General features: G+C 31.6%; 1 protein-coding gene across 2 annotated transcripts in view; it reads right to left on the bottom strand.

Annotated features, from left to right (window-relative positions):
• LOC140441669 (vesicle-fusing ATPase 1-like) overlaps positions 1 to 19221 on the bottom strand; it is a 72301-nt gene that overhangs the window by 6669 nt on the left and 46411 nt on the right. Inside the window, exons 13-15 of one of the 2 annotated variants that reach the window (XR_011951022.1) lie at positions 18408 to 18592; positions 14883 to 15041; positions 13142 to 13345 (exon numbers count right to left, since the gene is read on the bottom strand). Coding sequence is in view for 1 of the 2 variants with exons in the window: in XM_072532536.1 (XP_072388637.1) it covers positions 13213 to 13345; positions 14883 to 15041; positions 18408 to 18592 (477 nt within the window). In the remaining variant the exon portion in view is untranslated. Of the gene's footprint in view, positions 1 to 11298; positions 13346 to 14882; positions 15042 to 18407; positions 18593 to 19221 lie in introns of those variants that run through there. The other variant, XM_072532536.1, reaches the window with a different exon arrangement.

Raw genomic sequence — 19221 nt, 5'->3', positions numbered from 1 at the left:
ATAGAATTCGTCATGAGGGCAGGCAGTTTTGTTTTACCGGCAAAAATATAATTCCATGCATTATATTTCGCCATGGGAGTGGAAACATCAGTTTTTTTGGTTTTTTATTGCTCAAAAACCTACTATGGTTTAGTTTTTACTTTTAGTTTAGTCTTACCGGCATAGAACAGACGACTTCCAGGGAAGAAAAAGTGCCACTAGGAAAACATCTGAAAAGTTATTTATATTCCACGTTCGAATAATAATAGGATAATGTGATAAATATGAGCAATGACAAATGAGATAAATAGAGAGAGATCCAGCACTTTCGTCTTCATAATCTATAATGTATTTTTGTGAAGATCATTTTGATGAATATTACTATTGTCAAAATTTGTTCTCTATATCATCCCTGATTAGTACGTCCATCTTCCAAGTAGTAAGGACCCAATCAGGAATTACTTGGCACTGCGCACCAAATGGTTACACTTCCACTATGAAGGAGTTTCTCTAAGATAATGTCTGTTCGTTCAAAACCAAGAACCATGATTTGTCTGTCGATTGATGAATTTATACAATTCGCTCAAACAATCCAAATTGTAAAGAAATGTGTATAATTCACAATCATCACTAAGACGTAACAACTCTTGTTTAGCTCTTCAAATTTTTGAAAGGAGAGGGTCGAGGGGTACACCAATAAAGAGATGGGCGGTGCTGCCGCTGAAGAATGCTGATGGCGGTGAAGGAGGATTTGAATGTGATATAGGTCAATACTTGGAAAAAATGTGACGAATGGGAGAAGAGACTGTAAACTAATTGTGGAAGAAGCCAAAAACCACCGCGGGTTGTAGATTGATGGTAAAAAATAAAAAAAAAACCTGTATCTTTACATTTTATAGTGTAACATCGAAGATAACCATATTGCTCTTTTATTTTCTAATATGGGTCAGTTTATTTAACCCTCATGAGCCTTTATTTATAGTTGGGAATTCGTTGTCAGAATATTCCATACAAAGAAATTTTGGTTGCTGATTAACATTTTTATCGGTTATCAAAAAGATTCCCGACTAAGCAAACGGAGAAACAAATCAAGCATTATTTAAATTTTATAGAGACATTCAATGGCTTAAGTTTCTGGTTCACTCTAATATACCGCAAGATATTCCAATAAAAATTAACACCAGTTATTAATATTGAGAATTACCAGTGGGTTTTTACACATACAGGGTGGTGAATCGTCAAACGGGCCATAGGGAATTCAATGGGAAATTCTAAATTGTTGAATTCCTGCTTCAGTAATTATTTTACATCAAAATTCATAAGAAACTATTTATAAAGAACTGAAATATGTATTAAAAACAAATGTTAAAATTGTTCTACGAATTAAATGTATTCCAAAATTTTGTAAAAATATAATACATTTTTCAGGCCACCCTTAAAGTCAGGCCACACGAGGTACAAGAATGTGTATGACATGTTGCGTTTGATCATATTTATGTTTCTGATATTTGACAATATTTGAATTGCAAAAATTTGAATTTAGTGATTTATTGTTTAAAAAACAACATAGTTGATTAAAAAATTTATTCAGTTGAGGAGAAAGTAGCAATAATAAAAATGTTTTATTCAGGCAATAGTGCGCGAATTGTCAGTTCTTTATTTAGCGTAAGATATCCCAATAGACCAATTCCAAGTCACTTAACAATTCAAAGGATTTACAAAATTTTAAAAATACTGGGACTGTGATTTTTAATTGTACCTGTACAAACAATATTGCCGAGGTACCAAAAAATTTAGAAAATAAAAATGAAATAAATGTATTAACCGCAGTTGTAGAAAATCCTAGAATAAGTTCTCGGACCATTGCAGACCAGTTTAATATTCATAACTCTACGGCCTTAAAAATTTTGAAAAGGAATAAATTCCGTTCATATAAATTTCAGTGTCATCAAGAACTAAGAGAAGGAGATGCTGAACGACGAGCGGAATTTTGTTACGAAATGTTAGAGAGGGCTAATGCAGACAGACAATTTTTAAAAAACATTTTGTTTAGTGATGAATGTACATTTACATTAAATAATGGACCAAATGTTCAAAATTATAGGATTTGGTCGACAAAAAAGCCTGAAGATATTATTGAAAGCCATACCCAATATCGTCGAAAAATATATGTCTGGTTAGGAATATTTGAACACAATATTATTGGACCATTTTTCTATGAGGAAAATTTAAATTCAAAAAAGTTTTTAGACTTGCTACAAGGAGAAATTTTACCCAGTTTGCAGAAATAGCTCCAGATAAAGAAGAAATTTGGTTTCAAATGGATGGCTGCTCTGCGCATAATAACTGGGAGGTTAAAGAATTCCTTAAAAACAGCTTTAATAATTGTTTGATTGGACCTGACTGTAATATACCTCCGAGATCGGGAGATCTAGCTCCAAACGATTATTTTATCGGTTGGCACTTAAAATCAAAAATCTATTCTGGCCAAAAATTTACAGATATTGAAGCATTAAAAATGCGAATTATTGAAGAGTGTGCAAAAATAACGCCACGCATTCTGGCTAATGTTTTAAGACGAGAATTTTACAGTCGAGTGGGACACTGCTTAGTACAAAATGGCTTATTGTTTGAACATTTGTTATAGTTTTATGTTTAGAAATTATCATAAATTATTATTAGGAAGGATCACAGTAAAACTATATTATTCTTTGATTGTTGTATAACCTGGAATTGAATTGGAGTGTATTATGATAACTTGTGTTAAATAAAGATCTGGCAGTACTCGCACTATTGCCTGAATACAACATTATTGCGATTTTTCGTGAACTGAATACATTTCATAAATTTTATTGCTTTGCAAACAATATAACTTATTGTTTACAATAGAACATTAGAACATTATAACAATTTTAACATTTGCCTTCGATACATATTTCAGTCCTCTACAAATAGTTTCTTATGATTTTTGATGTAAAATAATTAGGGAAGCAGGAATTCAACAATTTAGAATTTCCCATTGAATTACCTATGGCCCGTTTGGCGATTCACCACCCGGTATACCAAGTCAGTGAATCCTTTAAAAATATACATTTCAAAGATTATGTATTTGTTAGTATTTTGAAAACGACTAAAACTGAAATTATAATTGTTCATAACAATTTAGGACGTTTTACTTATATGCTTTGTAGATTTTAAAATTATATAAACTCTAAATAATTTCGTAACTTATTATTAATAAAATAAATAAATTTAAAAACATAAAAATATAAACAAGCGTTGAATTGTTCTTTTCAAATTAAATGGCAAATAATCTAACCTTTTAAACTTTATTTGATATTAAGAAAGAATAATTAATCACTGTAAGTTGCCATCCCTTAGGCTTTTCTACCTGGTTATGAGACCAGTTTATTATATCAATTTTTTACGACTAATATGCGGTCTTGTAGCATTTTCTTTTACCCTGTACATCAAAGAAATCTATATAGTTCACTTCACGTATTGCGTTTTAAAATTTTTCGGCCTCTTAGAATAAAATATACAAAAATTGAAATGTTTATTTTATTCAGTCCAAATTGCTTTTTATCGAAGCTTTAATCAAGATCAACATGAGAATCGAAGCAAATAAAAAGCCGATCAAAGGATTCAGCGTTCAACTAAAATTGCGACAATGTATCAGAAATATTCATTACCGGTTGAGCTTTTAAATAAGACGGTAGTCTGGCATTTTTTCACCAGGTACTGGGGTTTTGTGCCCTAGTATTAACAATTTTCAGTTCAGTGCATTAAAATTTAAGTAAAAATTTCTGTATTCGTTCAATCGCCAGAGATTGGAGTAAAAACTTAAGTTTTTTTTGCTTTTTATTGTTGAGAAACCTACTATGCTTTAATTAATGTTGGGAAAGATTATTTCTTCTACCGCGAGTCTACAGTGAAGGCACGTATAGTGAAACAAAGAAATTCACAGCAAGTTTTTACCTTGTTTATCCTGCTTCAGCAAATAATTATTAAGTTGAATATTTCCGTTTGATGGTCAATGTGAAAATTCTACATGTACCCAGTGCAGTGCAGTGTTTTTAAGGGGTCCATCCCGCAATTGTTTTTGCATATTTTATCATCGTTTTTTTTATATACAACACTGAATTTGTATGTAGATTTTAAGATTCATTAAAAAAGTATTATCTATATGATATCAATATCTGGATGGTTCCGGTCACTGGTACTTCTAAGTACCCCTGGGACTGAAAGGGTTAAAATATCGTAAAAACAATTAAAAACTTCCTTATTAATGTGGGGGGAGGGGAGCGGACTTTTGACGCGCATTTATACATATTATTTTTATTCAGACCTTTCTTTTACTGCATTGTTTTTGGTTTGTTAATGTTTATTTCGCTTTTTAATTAAAATTACTTTTTTCGTCTCAGTTATTTCTTTGTTTAATACCTCGTCAGCCCTCGGTTAACGTCTATTAATTCTTGAAAATTTCTGATCGCAATAAATCACTCCCCTTTTTTTTTCCATTTTTAAGTTTTAGCTTGATAGTCACGGAGTATTACCATATTTGCCATTTTATTTGAAATTAAACGATATACTTGCCTTCAATTGTTATAATTAATGTATGAAACTATTCACTTAGATATAAAACATTTGTGGCACAAAACTTTTGCAATCCCTATTGGAACTTCTTGCACATTTATCCTTTACAGATTACGTGTTTACATCAAAATTTCATACAAGACGAGATATACAATAAATAATTAAATAAACATAAATAAATATAAACTTTCTGGACTTGTGGTGCGTTCATTGAAGAGATTTGATAGTACATTAAATCAATTAGTAACCAAATAGATTGCTTACATATTGTGAATGATTTCTAGAGAGAATCTAGAAAATGTAAAGAAAGATTTTTAGTTGCATGACAAATTTAATTGAACGTAATACTAATGCGTGTACCACTAATTTCACATTCGTATCGCTTCTTGTGGAAATTAAGTACGATTCTAGGCTCAACATAATGTTATTACATGTATATTATCTACCTAATATATTGTTACGATACCCATTTGTGTGACTCTTTTCTAGAGATATCAATTAGCAGCTCAAAAATGAAGTAAAATTGATTTACGAGAATTTAGGAAAAGTGCCAAAGTCATTCCAAACTTGCTCACGGCAGAGCCGAACAAGAAGTCGCTCTGGATACTTTGAAAATCACCGCTTGCGATGAAATTATGCTTAAAAATATCATTACAGATGACGAGTCGTGGGTTTACTATTGTAAAGGTGTTGTGCATCGTGAATACACTCCAAAGACAGGAAATCAACAAAATAATTTTACATTTAACTTCTAAAGAGATTGCGTGGCGCAATGAGAATACTCACAAGTTTTTGGACGAGCAGCAATTGGTTTTCTCATCACGATATGAAATGAAAACGTTCAACAGACGACTTTCTTGAAAATAATCGCTCTTTAAAAAGAGATGATGAGAGAAAAGATAAACAAAAAAGTTATTGCAAATTAAACCCGAAAGTAAGCATTTTTTCAATTGTTTATAATTATTTAAATAAACAATAAAAATAATTAAAGATTCGCTTCAAAAATTACCACGGATCCCATGGTGGACTTTTCCCACATATTCCAGTTGAAAAATAGCGTCCAGTAATTTTCCAATTTTTCAAGTGCTTTTTAGGCTTCGTTCGCTATGGTAATAATGCTTCAGAACATTTATCTTACCTTGAATAACAGGTTTCGATGGCATAGAGACATATGATTCAGACGAACATGATGATGGATATTTAAAAAAATTAATTTCAGTACTGCCTTCGATAATTAAAGAACTGAGGGCATCGTCTTTTTAAGTTGAATTAGAATTACTTCGAAGGATGCCATGAGCTGGGATGAGATGCCAATAATAAAGTATTGCATAGTTATAAAGAAGGTCTGATAGTTTTTGAACGGGTCCGCTTGGTTCGATTGTGTATTTTTTAAATAGTTTTATATTTTTTTTGCTTTATTATTAAATCTGTAAAAGCGAAATTCATTGGTCAATATATCGCACATTGAAAAGAATACTGTGACTATATGAAATGTGCATTTACATTCATTCCATCGTCTTTACGTTAGTGTCATTATTACTTTAAAAATATTACGAATTAATAAAAAAAGTTTTATTTAATTGGTTTAATGTCATTCGGAGGACAGTAGATCCTGTTAATATTTTTATTCATAACAATATTTCCAATGATTAGTTCTTACATGATTTGGTTATGTTTACATATTGAACTTATTGTTGCAGACTAACATGCCGTTGAATAATTCTCGTCTGCAAAAAATTAAAAACTTCACCGAGAAATTGGTTGAGGATAGATCTAATTTTGAAGAAGAAGGTACAAAACGTAAACTTGAATGTTTAAATTAAGAAGAAAGCAATTCAAATTTATTAAAAACTCAAAAGATCTTAGACCTTAAATGAAATCAGTTTGAATCTTCAAGAATTAAAAAATAATGGTTATAAAAACCATGATCACTTAAATGATAAAGTTTCGAGTTACAGTGTTACAATATCCAAAGATTGGAAAATATAAGTCCAAACATTCAGCATATTGATAATAGACGGTATTCCTCATCTTCACGAAGCAGCCAACAATCTTCCAGAGATTGTTCACCAGTTTCTGATACAGATCCGACATACTTACCGTCTTTGGGAAGTACTTCCAAACGTCAACGATCCAGCAGCTCATCAGTACACATAATTATAGGAACATTTTCATATCAGAATTTAACATAAGTTTCTTTGTACCCAAAAAAGATCAGTGCGACCTTTGCACAGCCTATAAAAATGCAGAATCAACAGATAAACAAAGTTTAAAAGAAAAAAATCAGGTACTCGTACATCTCAAAGAAAAAGATCAAAGTCGTACAGAAAAAAATACTGATAAAAAAATGACATTTAAGGATTACAATGTGAGTTGTTATGATCTAGAGGCGGTTTTGCCAGTACCAAGGTGAAGTTTCCGTTATCTATTACAAAAGTAAGTTAAATTGTAGAAGTAGAAGGACAAAGAGACGTCAACGAAATTGGTACCTGTGTTTTTAAATACTTACAGAAGATGTCTCTTTAACTCCTGATACAAACTTCATATTTTATTCCGATAATTGGTGCGGTCAGAAGAAAAATCAATTCATGATCTCAATGTATGTTTTTGCTATTAAATTTCTATCCATAAAGTCAATAACCCATAAATTCTTAATTAAAGGACATAAAAAAAATGCAGGGGATTCGGTACATTCAACCATTGAGAGGCAAATTAAACAAATTATAAGGTCTGGGCCTATCTATCTCCCAGATCAATATGTGACAGCAATTCGAAGTTCAAAAAAGAAGGTTAACCCATTTACTGTAAACGAAATGAGTCAGTCTGATTTTTATGATATAAAATCGCTGTCACAATTTGCTTTTACTAAAAACACACACGGAGAGAAGATAACATTAACAGACATAAAAATAATGAAAGTTGTAAGAATCATATACGACTCTGATAAGTTCAGTTATTTTATAAGACATCCTATTTACAGGACGATTTTAAAGAAATTAATTTAGAGTTGAATAAGATAGGGACTCGCAAATCAGATCACGGATAAGGTGCCCAACCACAATTGAAACCTTTCTATGAAGCCAAACTAACTTTAGCTAAAAGAAAAAAGAACGATATCAAATCCCTAATAGACCAGAATCTAATACCCAAATACTACGAATCTTCTTTTTTTAACTATATTATCTAATATTTTAGAGAGCTCTATTAAATAGGTAGTCTTTGTTAAAATATTTTTTGTTTCTAGGTGAATATAATTTTGTAAATTTGTCATTTAATTTACAAAGTTAAGAAAATGTCTCATTTTATTTTTTGTTATGATGATTTATGTACCGCAAAAGACTGAAGTACACTTAATGTGACTGAAGTAAATTGTAATTATAACTATGCTTTTTTCTCTGTGTATAGTATTAATTTACCCTTTAGTGCCATTAATTAATAATAATGTTTAACCGCACGCAATATGTATAGCGACAAGCTAATTACGAATTAAATTTTTGTAATCAAAAATTAAATAAAACAATTTCATATTAAAATTTACATTTTCGCAAATGGTTTATATATACTAAGTGACATAGAAATCCGAACAGAACACCCAGTTTAAATGATTTTATTTCAATAAAATTTGGTGTAATTTATTTATCTTAGTGAAAAAAAACAAGTGATAATGTTTTTAGCCTTATCAGTTGGAGATTCCGGTTTTTATACTTTTTGTTATTAAAGTCACTAACAATCTAAAAATGAATATTTCAGCCACAGTAAATATCCAAATTTGGCGGATTGTGGTTCTTGACATTCTTTACGATTGGTTACGATGCCTAGAGTACGGAGACCTGTAATGATTTCGTCAACTTCTGAGTTTGGTAGGGGCCGTATAATGGGACTTTGGGAACCTGGACTTTCTTTTCGAGAAGTTGCAGTTAGAGTGCAAAGAAGTGTAGATACCGTGGTTAGGTATTGTCAGGCATGGCTTCAAGAAGGCCATACGCAAAGAGCAAGGGGCACTGGACGCCGCTGTAGAACAACAGACCGCGAAGATCGCCGCCTAAGATTATTGGCCTTAGGAGACTGTTTCTCCACTACCAGTTCCACTGCAAATGAATGGTTTGCAGAACACGGAAGACCTATTGGCATGCGAAGTGTTTACCGACAAATGAGAAGTTGTGGCCTATTTTCATACTGACCACACTGGGTCCTCCCTTTAACTCCAGAACACCGCCGTAATCGTCTTCAGTGGTACAGAGAACAATCACTCTGGAATCAGGAATGGAACAGTATTGTCTTTAGTGACGAGTCTCGATTTTGTTTAGGCATGCACGATGATTGAGAGAGGGCTAGAAGGCGACGTGGTGAAAGGAGGAATCCACAGTTTTTTGTTGAAAGACATGTTCATCACACTGTTGGAGTTATGGTTTGGAGTGCTATAGCTTATGGTTCCAGGTCACCTTTAATTTTCATCGGAGGTAACATGAACGCGCAGCGTTATATCCAAGAAGTTCTAGAACCCCACCTTTTACCCTATCTTGACACCCTGAAAAATCCAACTTTCCAACAAGATAATACCCGACCACATGTTGCAAGAGTCACAATAGACTTCTTTCAATATAATGATGTCACATTGTTAGCATGGCCACCAAGATGTGTTAACTTATCCCCAATTGAGCACATGTGGGATATGATGGGTAGGAGATTGCTCAATTTGTAACGTCCTCCTCAGACTCTACAAGCACTTCAAGATGAGTTGATGGTTGCCTTGAATGAGATATCACAAAAGGACAATGACCACCTGATCAGAAGCATGCCTAGGCACGTTAGAGAATGCGTAACACATCGGGGTGCATTAACACATTATTAAAGGTAAAAGGGCTTTAAAGCAATGTAATCATTTTGAAATTTTAATCATTTACTTATTATGCTTTATTAAGTACTCATACAAAATTTTATTAAAATAAAATCATTTAAACTGGGTGTTCGGATTTCTATGTCACTTAGTATACATAAGAAATAGAAATGTGTTTTTTCAATATGTTTATTTACTACAGATATTAGATATGCTCGACACTTTAATTATACATTTTGAGTGCGTTGCATTTATGGGAAACGAAATATAATATAACGACCAGCCCGATAATAAAAGTTTATGGCCTGGCTTTTAAAAACAAAGAACGGGTGTTCTGTGTTGAGTTTTAGTTTTCAGTAATCATTGAGACACCATTTGCATCGGACCGCGATACATATACAAAAAATACCGTCCCTTCGAGAATTAATGACGTTTTACAAAATAAATATGATTAACACTTTTTCCTACGTTTTATTCGATTCTATAATTTTTATTTTGATTTCCGTGGTAAATAAGTTTATCACACGCATCCACACAAACACGGAACATATGTATGTATATGGAATAGTGGCACTATACAGAATTTTTTAAAATGTTACCAATTTTAATTTTATTTTTTAATAAAAAACCAAAAAAAAACACCTTTTTTATTCTTAACCTATAATACAGTCACTAAACATTTATATGAAGACGACATAATAGTGTTATTGAACATGTTCTGCAAGAAATTTAATTGTAAATGCTCATTAGACTTTTAAATACTTGATACTCGAAAACTACATTTTTTGTATAGTGTCAGTCTTATTATCAATGTGCGATATTATGAAGTTTATGCATTATTAGTATAAAGTTTGAAATAAGAGCACCTTTTGACGAACCTGTGTTTTAGTAATATCGCAACGATAGTATGTCGTACTTTTACGGTTTATAAACAAACTTAAGAGTTGTATAAAATTGCAATTTCCAATGACATTTTGCTTTTATATAATCTCAAATCAGTACTTCAGAAGATTGTAACTTCAATGTGATCATCACACTCCAAAAAGCTTGGATGTTCTCGAAAAAAATATTAGTTAACCAACTACATTCTGAACACTTCTACTAAGTGTGCAATTGACTAATTGTTTTACTACATATTGCTACATTCTCGACCGATTTTACGGGTTGTGTGAAGAGGACTAGTGAAATCACCGTCTTAAAACGCATAAATGCAGTTCATTTTTAGTCGTACAATGACGATACATATCTATAAGGTAATAAAATAGGTATAAGATCATGCATTTAAGCTAAATAGGTCAAAGACACACAAATATATACATTTGGTTAGCAGTTTCGAGTGCTAAAAGCTCTCAAACATAAAATCCACAAGGAATCTAAGTTCCTGTAGTTTGGCTGTATACCATATACAACAAAAAATTTTATTAAAAATCCTTTATAAAAGGTATATATAAATTAAAAACCCAAACGGGCTATGTCATGCAGACAAAACGTTTTCGGAATCCATGTTCCATTATCAGTGCACTAGGTGGGTATACATGTATTGAGCCACTAAATATGTGGGTAAAAACCCGTTAAAAATTGTGTTTTAAAATTTGGTTTACATTATATTGTGATAAATTCTATGATGTTAAAGTTACCAGTGGATTTAGTAACATCGCGACGTACGACTCCACGTGAAGTTGCTGGTCCTGAGACGATGTGTCTACGAGGACCTGATGAAAACAACTTGTCAGGTCTTTCATCAGGTCCTCGTAGACACATCGTCTCAGGACCAGCAACTTCACGTGGAGTCGTACGTCGCCATGTTACCAAATCCACTGGTAACTTTAACATCATAGAATTTATCACAATATAATGTAAACCAAATTTTAAAACACAATTTTTAACGGGTTTTTACCCACATATTTAGTGGCTCAATACATGTATACCCACCTAGTGCACTGATAATGGAACATGGATTCCGAAAACGTTTTGACATAATATAGCCCGATTGGGGTTTTTAACTTATATACCTTTTATAAAGGATTTTTAATAAAATTTTTCTCTCAAACATAGTTCTCAAAACCTAATTCTCAAGCTTAAATATAATTTTACCCATCTGACAGAAAGTTGAAAGAAAGAATCGTCGAATTTCCGAGAAAACGATGATAACTGACACAGGGCCAGTTTGGTCTTTTCAGACTTCTATGGTAGGTTTGTTAGCAAAACCATTAATAAATTTAGTAAACAATATTGTTGTGTTGTTGTTGTGTTAAATAAGTCATAAAATATGAACTTACTATTGCCCCACCAAAAAAATTACAATAACTTCAAATGGCAACAAATTGGCCCCTCCAACTTTCAAGTGTTAAAATTAATGGCACGTCATTCAATATTTAACGACGTTAACATTTTCGAGCAGATACCGAGATAGTGCGGCATTACGATAAGCTCGTTTGATAGAGCTTTTTATTTTATTATATAAAATATATTGTTAATATATTTTATATAATAAACTTCAAAATATAATAATAAATTATTATAAGATAAAAATAAAATTTTTAATATAATAGAACCAAACAAATTGCACTGTAGTAAAGTTAGTTGCCTATATTGAGGTTTCTCCATGACTATTTGTTTTTTGGCTTTTGAGATTGGCATGAAGGCCACTAAGTACGATGTTATCGGATATACGTTTAATATGTTGGTAATGATAATAAGTTTTTAGGCACTTATCACAGCAGATAAGTGTCTAAAAACTTGATGGTAAAAAAAAACACCATAGCAGTATTGCTAACAGGAGAAGAGTTCCTAAGTATCATTTGCCTTCCACAAATTAAATATGAATTGGCGTACTAATTTTTTAATGATATTAAATGTTAACTATCGTTTTTTAAGTATCAAATTGTTTCTATAAATTTTATTTCATTAAAAATATGCCGTATGTAAGTTGAAATAATTAAAATAATTTTTCCGTCGACCGTCCATTTATGATTAATTTTAACACCCTCAAAATCATTGATTAATGACCCCTATTAATGAATGATTTTCTATTAATGAACGATTTCATTATAGGCAATACAACATACATTGCTTGTATAAATTAATTTAACCACATTTAACGCTCTGTGATTGGCAGTTACCTGTGGTGTAGGCAACCAAACATACCTATTTATATTCCCACTAAAAAATTATTTAAAATGAAGTAACCGCTGTAAGTACTGTCTGTCATTGTATGTCATTATTTATCGTTAAGTAAATAAAAATTTAAACTAAGATATTTTTATTTCTGAAAAGTACGGTCGACGGAAAAGTTTTGTAACGAACTCGTGAATTAAAATGGCGATTAACAATAAGGCATACAATGAACTTTAAAAATAAATAGTATATAAAGAGAGAAATTTAATTGCCACTAATTTTTTAGTTGCAAATGTAACTTGGTGCTCTGAAGATGCGCAGAAAAGAAATACAGTGCGTATACAGGAAGAAATAACTACATTTCGACGATAGGTATCGTTGCAACATCAACGTTGTACATTAAAAGAAATAATTTCGAATGGTCTCTGCAAAATTTCGATGCTCGAGACCATAATTTGCCTTTGGGTTTCGCTGGTCAATAATGTAAGCGTCATATTTGTGGACTAAAAACGATCTCATTTAACCGTTTCGTATTAAAGAATAATCAAAATTTGGACTCTACTGTCGAAGTTCCGAGCAACTTAAATTAATAGTAGAAGATACAAATAATACCTTCATTTGGAAATTGTTAAAATTAGCTATCACGTCATTGTTTATTCTTGGAATGTTTCTAACAAGTTATCCTAGGCCATTCCAGGGTCTTCTAAGGCGCCATCTTCTTCCAGCTTCGATATGAATTTGATAACACGGATTCTTTCGTCTGTCTGTCTAGCCATGTCAATCAATGCTAGTAGTTTCTTGACACCGATGAATATCCTAAATAAGTTAAAAAAAAAAGAAAGTTAATATAATACTAAATAATGCCAACTCTACTTCTCAAGCCGTGCTGTTGTACATTTGGCAACGATGGGCCGGTTTAACAGCTTATTTATATTGTGTATTTTGTTAATATAAATTTATGTTTATTTCCTTCACAAATTAAAACCATTTTTAGTCACTGATTAACTAATTAATGTAATTTAATTACATTTTTAAACTCTAGGTAATTGGGGGAGCAGCACACCCCCAATTTGAAGCTTAGAAATCAAAAAAAGCGACCATGATGGGTGAATGACTAATTTTGGTTATTCTTTATGTTTTCGAGGTCCATTGGCGGACCATGTAAAAATGCGAAAAATAAATTTTAATGATTTTTCAACATTAACTCGCTGTATCTTTGGCCGCTGTAAATATTTCCTTAATAAGAATAGTAAGTATAAAGATAGGCAAATGCCCTCTCTCACAACATTCAATTTGTTTCATTTTGTACATTCTATGTGATTAAAAAATAAGACTCAGTGCAATTTTGGCACACTCCCCATACCCCGCCACTAAAAACGCATTTTTTCGATTTTATTTTTTTGAGGCATAGGCACATGCATAGTTGAGGCTTTTACAAAACTTATGTATTTTTTATAGTTCCATAGTATGAGTGTACATAACATAAAAATGCATTTTTATTCAAAAAAAGCGTATAACTTTTGTTTGATGGCTGTAAGTCCAGTTTTTTTTCTATTTTATGTACTTAATCAAATATTCAATTTCTGATTTTTTTTCGGATTTTTCTGTCAGGTGCTCCACATTCAAAAACCCAAAAAACTGTTTTTTAGCGGTTTTTTGGGGATTTTCTCCAGTTTATAGACTGCAAAATAGATCAAATCATGATTTTTACAGGTTATATATAATTTGAAGTAACTGGGTCCTTTAGGACATTAAAAAATTGGACAAAACCCCAAAATTGGCTAATTGCAATATATATATATATATATATATATATATATATATATATATATATATATATATATATATATATATATATAAATTATGTGTCTAAAACTGTAACAGCTGAAGAAAGAAGTATATATAAGCGTATTAACTTGAATGTATACAACAGGACTGAACCTAAGCATATATTCTTAATAGTATTCCACCATTTATTCCCACAGACTGTTTAAGAGTATTGAGAGAAAGAAAAATGCGATGAATTATTGAACTGTCAAAACATGAAATTGAAAAGTCGAGGAACATTTAGGCACGATTTGAAATCGACAGACATCTTTTTGTACCCGTTCATAAAAATAAATTGGAGGATTCAACATGTTCTATAATACATATTTTTTGTTTTCCACAAATCTTATCTAGCAAATTCTAATTTGTTTCTATTAATTTCATGAAAATAACATTTTGTATTATTTTGTGATAAGTAAACTATGATACATATTATACTCTGCTTATCACTCACAATATGAATGAATGAAGTTTAAATATATACGTAACTAATAAGCGATAGACGTACAGGGATATTTTTACATACCGTTTTCCATGAACTTGATGAGTTATCTGCTTTAGTTCTTGATTTGAGAAAACATCGGAAGCTTCTAATACATTTAATAAATGTTCCGCCTTTGATAAGTTTGGTACATGCAATACTGCGGTAAAAGCTGACAGCATCTCCATTTCTTCCAATACTTGTCTAAAAATGTATAATAACTTTTATCTAAAACATATTAGCTATCAACACTGTAAAAAACATAATACTAAAGCGTACAAGATTCCGACCCTGATAATGGTACCATTAATTGTTTCATACAGAGCTCCGAAAATTATCAATCAAAAGCTGTTTAAATGCTCCCATACGTAGTAGAGGTAATGGATTTTGGCAAGAGCTATGAGTCATGCCGATACAATACACAAGTTTACCTATTATTTACAAGGTCATAGCTCTTGTCAAAATCCATTACCTAAATATAAAATAATATATCCATAAATAAGTATTGACAACAATGAAAATATATATATACAGTAAAACCTCCTAATACCGGCCACGAATATTTATTGATAAAATGGTCGATATGGGAAGGTGCTTCTTAGTGAGAAAAAGAAAAAATAATAATTATTATTATTATTTTCTTTTATTAGGATGATCAGAATAGTCCATGGTATGTATGTACATTTTGCATCTTACGTTTTCTACATAAAACATTAAAAAAATATGTAACTGTGTCAAAAAATACAACACAAAAATACAAATATTAATAAATAAAATAAAAATAATTAAACTTTGTTTTCTTTAGTTTGCAATACAAATAAAACGACTGAATCGATCAAATGTAATGAAAGATCGCGGGACCACACACTACGTGGTGTAGTAAACGCAGTCCTATGCATGCTTCTTAATAAAATAAATTAAAATTGTAGCATTTTTAAATGCTTTGATGTGTATTGAAATCACCCCGTATATGTTAAAACACCGAAGAATATTTTCCATGTATTTCTGTTTCCTATCTTACAAGTTAAAACACCGAAAATGTATATACAATAAAACCTAATAATTTTTTTTCGTGGAATTTATGGCTTTAGCGAGAACCAATTAGCCAGACTATGTTAGATTGAATCATTAATTTGTGTAAAATGTTTCATAGTATCGGACCTGAGCATGATGTATTCATTTGTTTTGTTAGTAATATATAAAATGTGTAAGGTGTTTATAATTTTTTTTTTTCCGCGCTAGGGCGTCAACCCGGTTCATCCCCTCGGAGGTTTCAGCCCTCTTTGTGTGCTTTACATTTAGTTTCTTTCGCAGAATTTCTTACAAAATTGGTTAGTAATTTTACAGTTTTAGTTTACAGTTTATGATGTGTTGATGAAGTACATAAAGGATATCATTATTTCCTGAAAAAATAATACAATTTAGGTCTATTGGAAGGTTTATCTTGTAGTGAATTAAGTTTTTATATAGTTTATTAATGTTTACATTATTTATTGGACATTCAAGTAAAACATGTACTAATGTACCCATTTTACCACAACTACACCGTGGATCGTCTGTAATTTTCATTTTGTGCTTATAATAAGGTGTTAGTGCATGATTAGCACGTACTCGATTTATTGTGGCGACAAAGTTTCTGTTTGGTATTTTGTGAAACCATGGTTTTCTGGGAATTCTTTGCTGGTGTTTACAAAAGTTTGTTCCGGTTGTTGAAGCGTTGTGTAGGTTTTGCCACATCTCATTTATTTTGTTTCTTTGGTTTAAGAATAGGTCGGACGGACGTAGTTTAAGATTTAGTTCTTCTCCTGATGTTGGGGCTGTTTTTGCTAAGGTATCTACTATTTCATTACCTGTTATACCTGCGTGTCCCTTTACCCATAGATATATGACGACTTTATTCTTGATGTGGATCTCATTATGTAAATACAGGATATTTGCTTCAATATGATTAACTGATCTATTTATGTTTACTTTTTTAAGTTTATCTACTGCACTTTTGCTGTCCGTACATATTATGAATTTGTCGTGGTTAGAGCCGAGTATGTATTTCATGGCTTGCACAATTGCTGTTAATTCTGCAGTGTATATGGAAGCTTCCTTTTTTAGAATAAATTTTTTGTCAGTATTTTCTTCCACATGGTAAAAGGCACAGCTGGTATATTCTTTTGACTTTGATCCATCAGTGAATATAGAATCATAGTTTGGCCAGTATTTGTTTTTTGTTTCGTTAAACTTTGTTTGATTGAAACTTGCTACTTTTTGACTTTCAAAATAGTAGATTCTAATTTCACGTGAAAAAATTTGTTCAGGCGAGTAAATTAGAACCGGGGGGAGTTGGTTGGAATAAAGTATATCTGTAATGTCAGGTATTTCTGTGAAAGTTTCTACTATGAGGAGCACTTTGCCCTACAAAACGCTCTTAAAATATTTATAGAATTACTTGTTTTTTTGATGATTTGGTGGATACAGTCCTTCCATAATAGTTTTCTATCTAGATGTAGGCCAAGATATTTTACAGAGTTGCTAATACGGAGTTTATATTTTCCTATTCTTAATGGCCTTTGATAGTTGTTTCTATTTCTAGAGAAAATACATATATTGGTTTTGAAAATACATATATTGGACATGGAAAGTCCCATGTTGTCTAGGCATTTTTGGATTTCTATAAATTCAGTGTTGATATTTTATATACATTTGTCCTCTGATTTGTTACTGGTGTAAATAACAACATCATCGGCGTATTGAATAATTTTGGACTTACGTGATATAACATTTTCTATGTCCATTGTGTACAGGCTGTAGAGGATTGGGCTCAAGATACTACCTTGTGGTAATCCAGATCTACATATTCTTGATTCCGAAACTTCTTTATTTATCTTTAAGGAAACTGATCGACTAGAGTAAGCTGATTTTATGAAGTTGGCAAAGGAGGTTGGTAGACCAATATTGATAAGCTTCTCTTAGTTTGCAACACAAATAAAAACGACTGAAACGATCAAATGTAATGAAAGATCGCGCGACCACATACTACGTGAGGTAGTAAACTCAGTGCTATGCGTGCTTCTTAATAAAATAAATTAAATTAAAATTGTAACATTTTTAAATGCTTTGATATGTATTGAAATCACCTCGTATATGTTAAAACACCGAAGAATATTTTCCATGTATTTCTGTTTCCTATCGTACAAGTTAAAACACCAAAAAAGTATTTTTCAATCTTTTGCGTCGCCGAGGTCGATAATAAACACATTTTAGAGTTTGTTTATATATCACAAAAATTACTTAAAGTTTCCCACGACGGGGGATTAGGAAGAAGAGGTACAATTAAGTTGTCAGGAAGATCTTCCGATTTTTAGATTTTTTGGGTTGTCAAAAAAATATAAAAAAAACAAGACCTGAATAATATTGTGAAAATAACCTATCAAATAACAGAAAATACAAAGTCTTGGCTTTTATAACTAATAATAACTTAATTTATTAAAAAAAACTTTCATTAAAAACTTGTTGTTAAACTATCAAGAATTCTAGAACTATAAATATAGATAAGTTGAAAATGAAAACCAAATTTACCTTCTACTGGTTGTGCACAGAATTAATAATTTCTTTCCAGGTGGTGGTTGTTTTTTTAACAGCACCAGTAGTGCCTGTAAGGTTAAATTTGAGTATCTTGGGCCAATGGGACCATAATCTAATAACCTCTCAATATTATCTACGAGAATACAACTTAGAGTTGACCGATACGCGTCATCAAATATCTGAAACAAAATATATATTTACGAAATCGTTTAAATAACTAGGTTTTTTTTTATTTAATCCTGAAATATTTTAACAAATAATATTTTGTTTTTTATCCCGTATCATACCTTTGAAGTGGTGGACAAATTCACATACTTTGGCTCCCTGATCACCAAGGAGAACGTCATGACGGAAGAAATCAAGCGAAGAATAATCCTAGCAAACAAATGCTATTTTGGACTGAGTAGACATATGAGAAGCAGAAACACAAAAATAACCATATACAAAACCCTTATACAACCAGTGTTGACATATGGGTCGGAGACATGGACCATTTCCAAGGCAGATGAAAATCTCCTGCTTATATTTGAACGAAGGATCCTGAGAAGAATATTTGGTGGCATCTGTGAAAATGGTGTTTGGAGGAGGTACAACTACGAGATATATCACAGATATAAACATATATTTGGTGGTAAAGACGTAGTATCCTTTATAAAAATAGGAAGACTAAGATGGGCAGGACATCTGGCAAGATCACAGCAGAACAACCCTCCTAGAAGAATCCTTATGTCACAACCTGTGGGAAGTAGAAGTAGGGGTAGACCAAAACTCAGATGGAGGGATGGTGTAGATGAGGATGGTAGACAAA

The sequence above is a fragment of the Diabrotica undecimpunctata genome, chromosome 5, assembly GCF_040954645.1.
Source record: "Diabrotica undecimpunctata isolate CICGRU chromosome 5, icDiaUnde3, whole genome shotgun sequence".
Lineage (NCBI taxonomy): Eukaryota > Metazoa > Arthropoda > Insecta > Coleoptera > Chrysomelidae > Diabrotica > Diabrotica undecimpunctata.
This window is presented reverse-complemented; position numbering and strand designations above follow the sequence as displayed.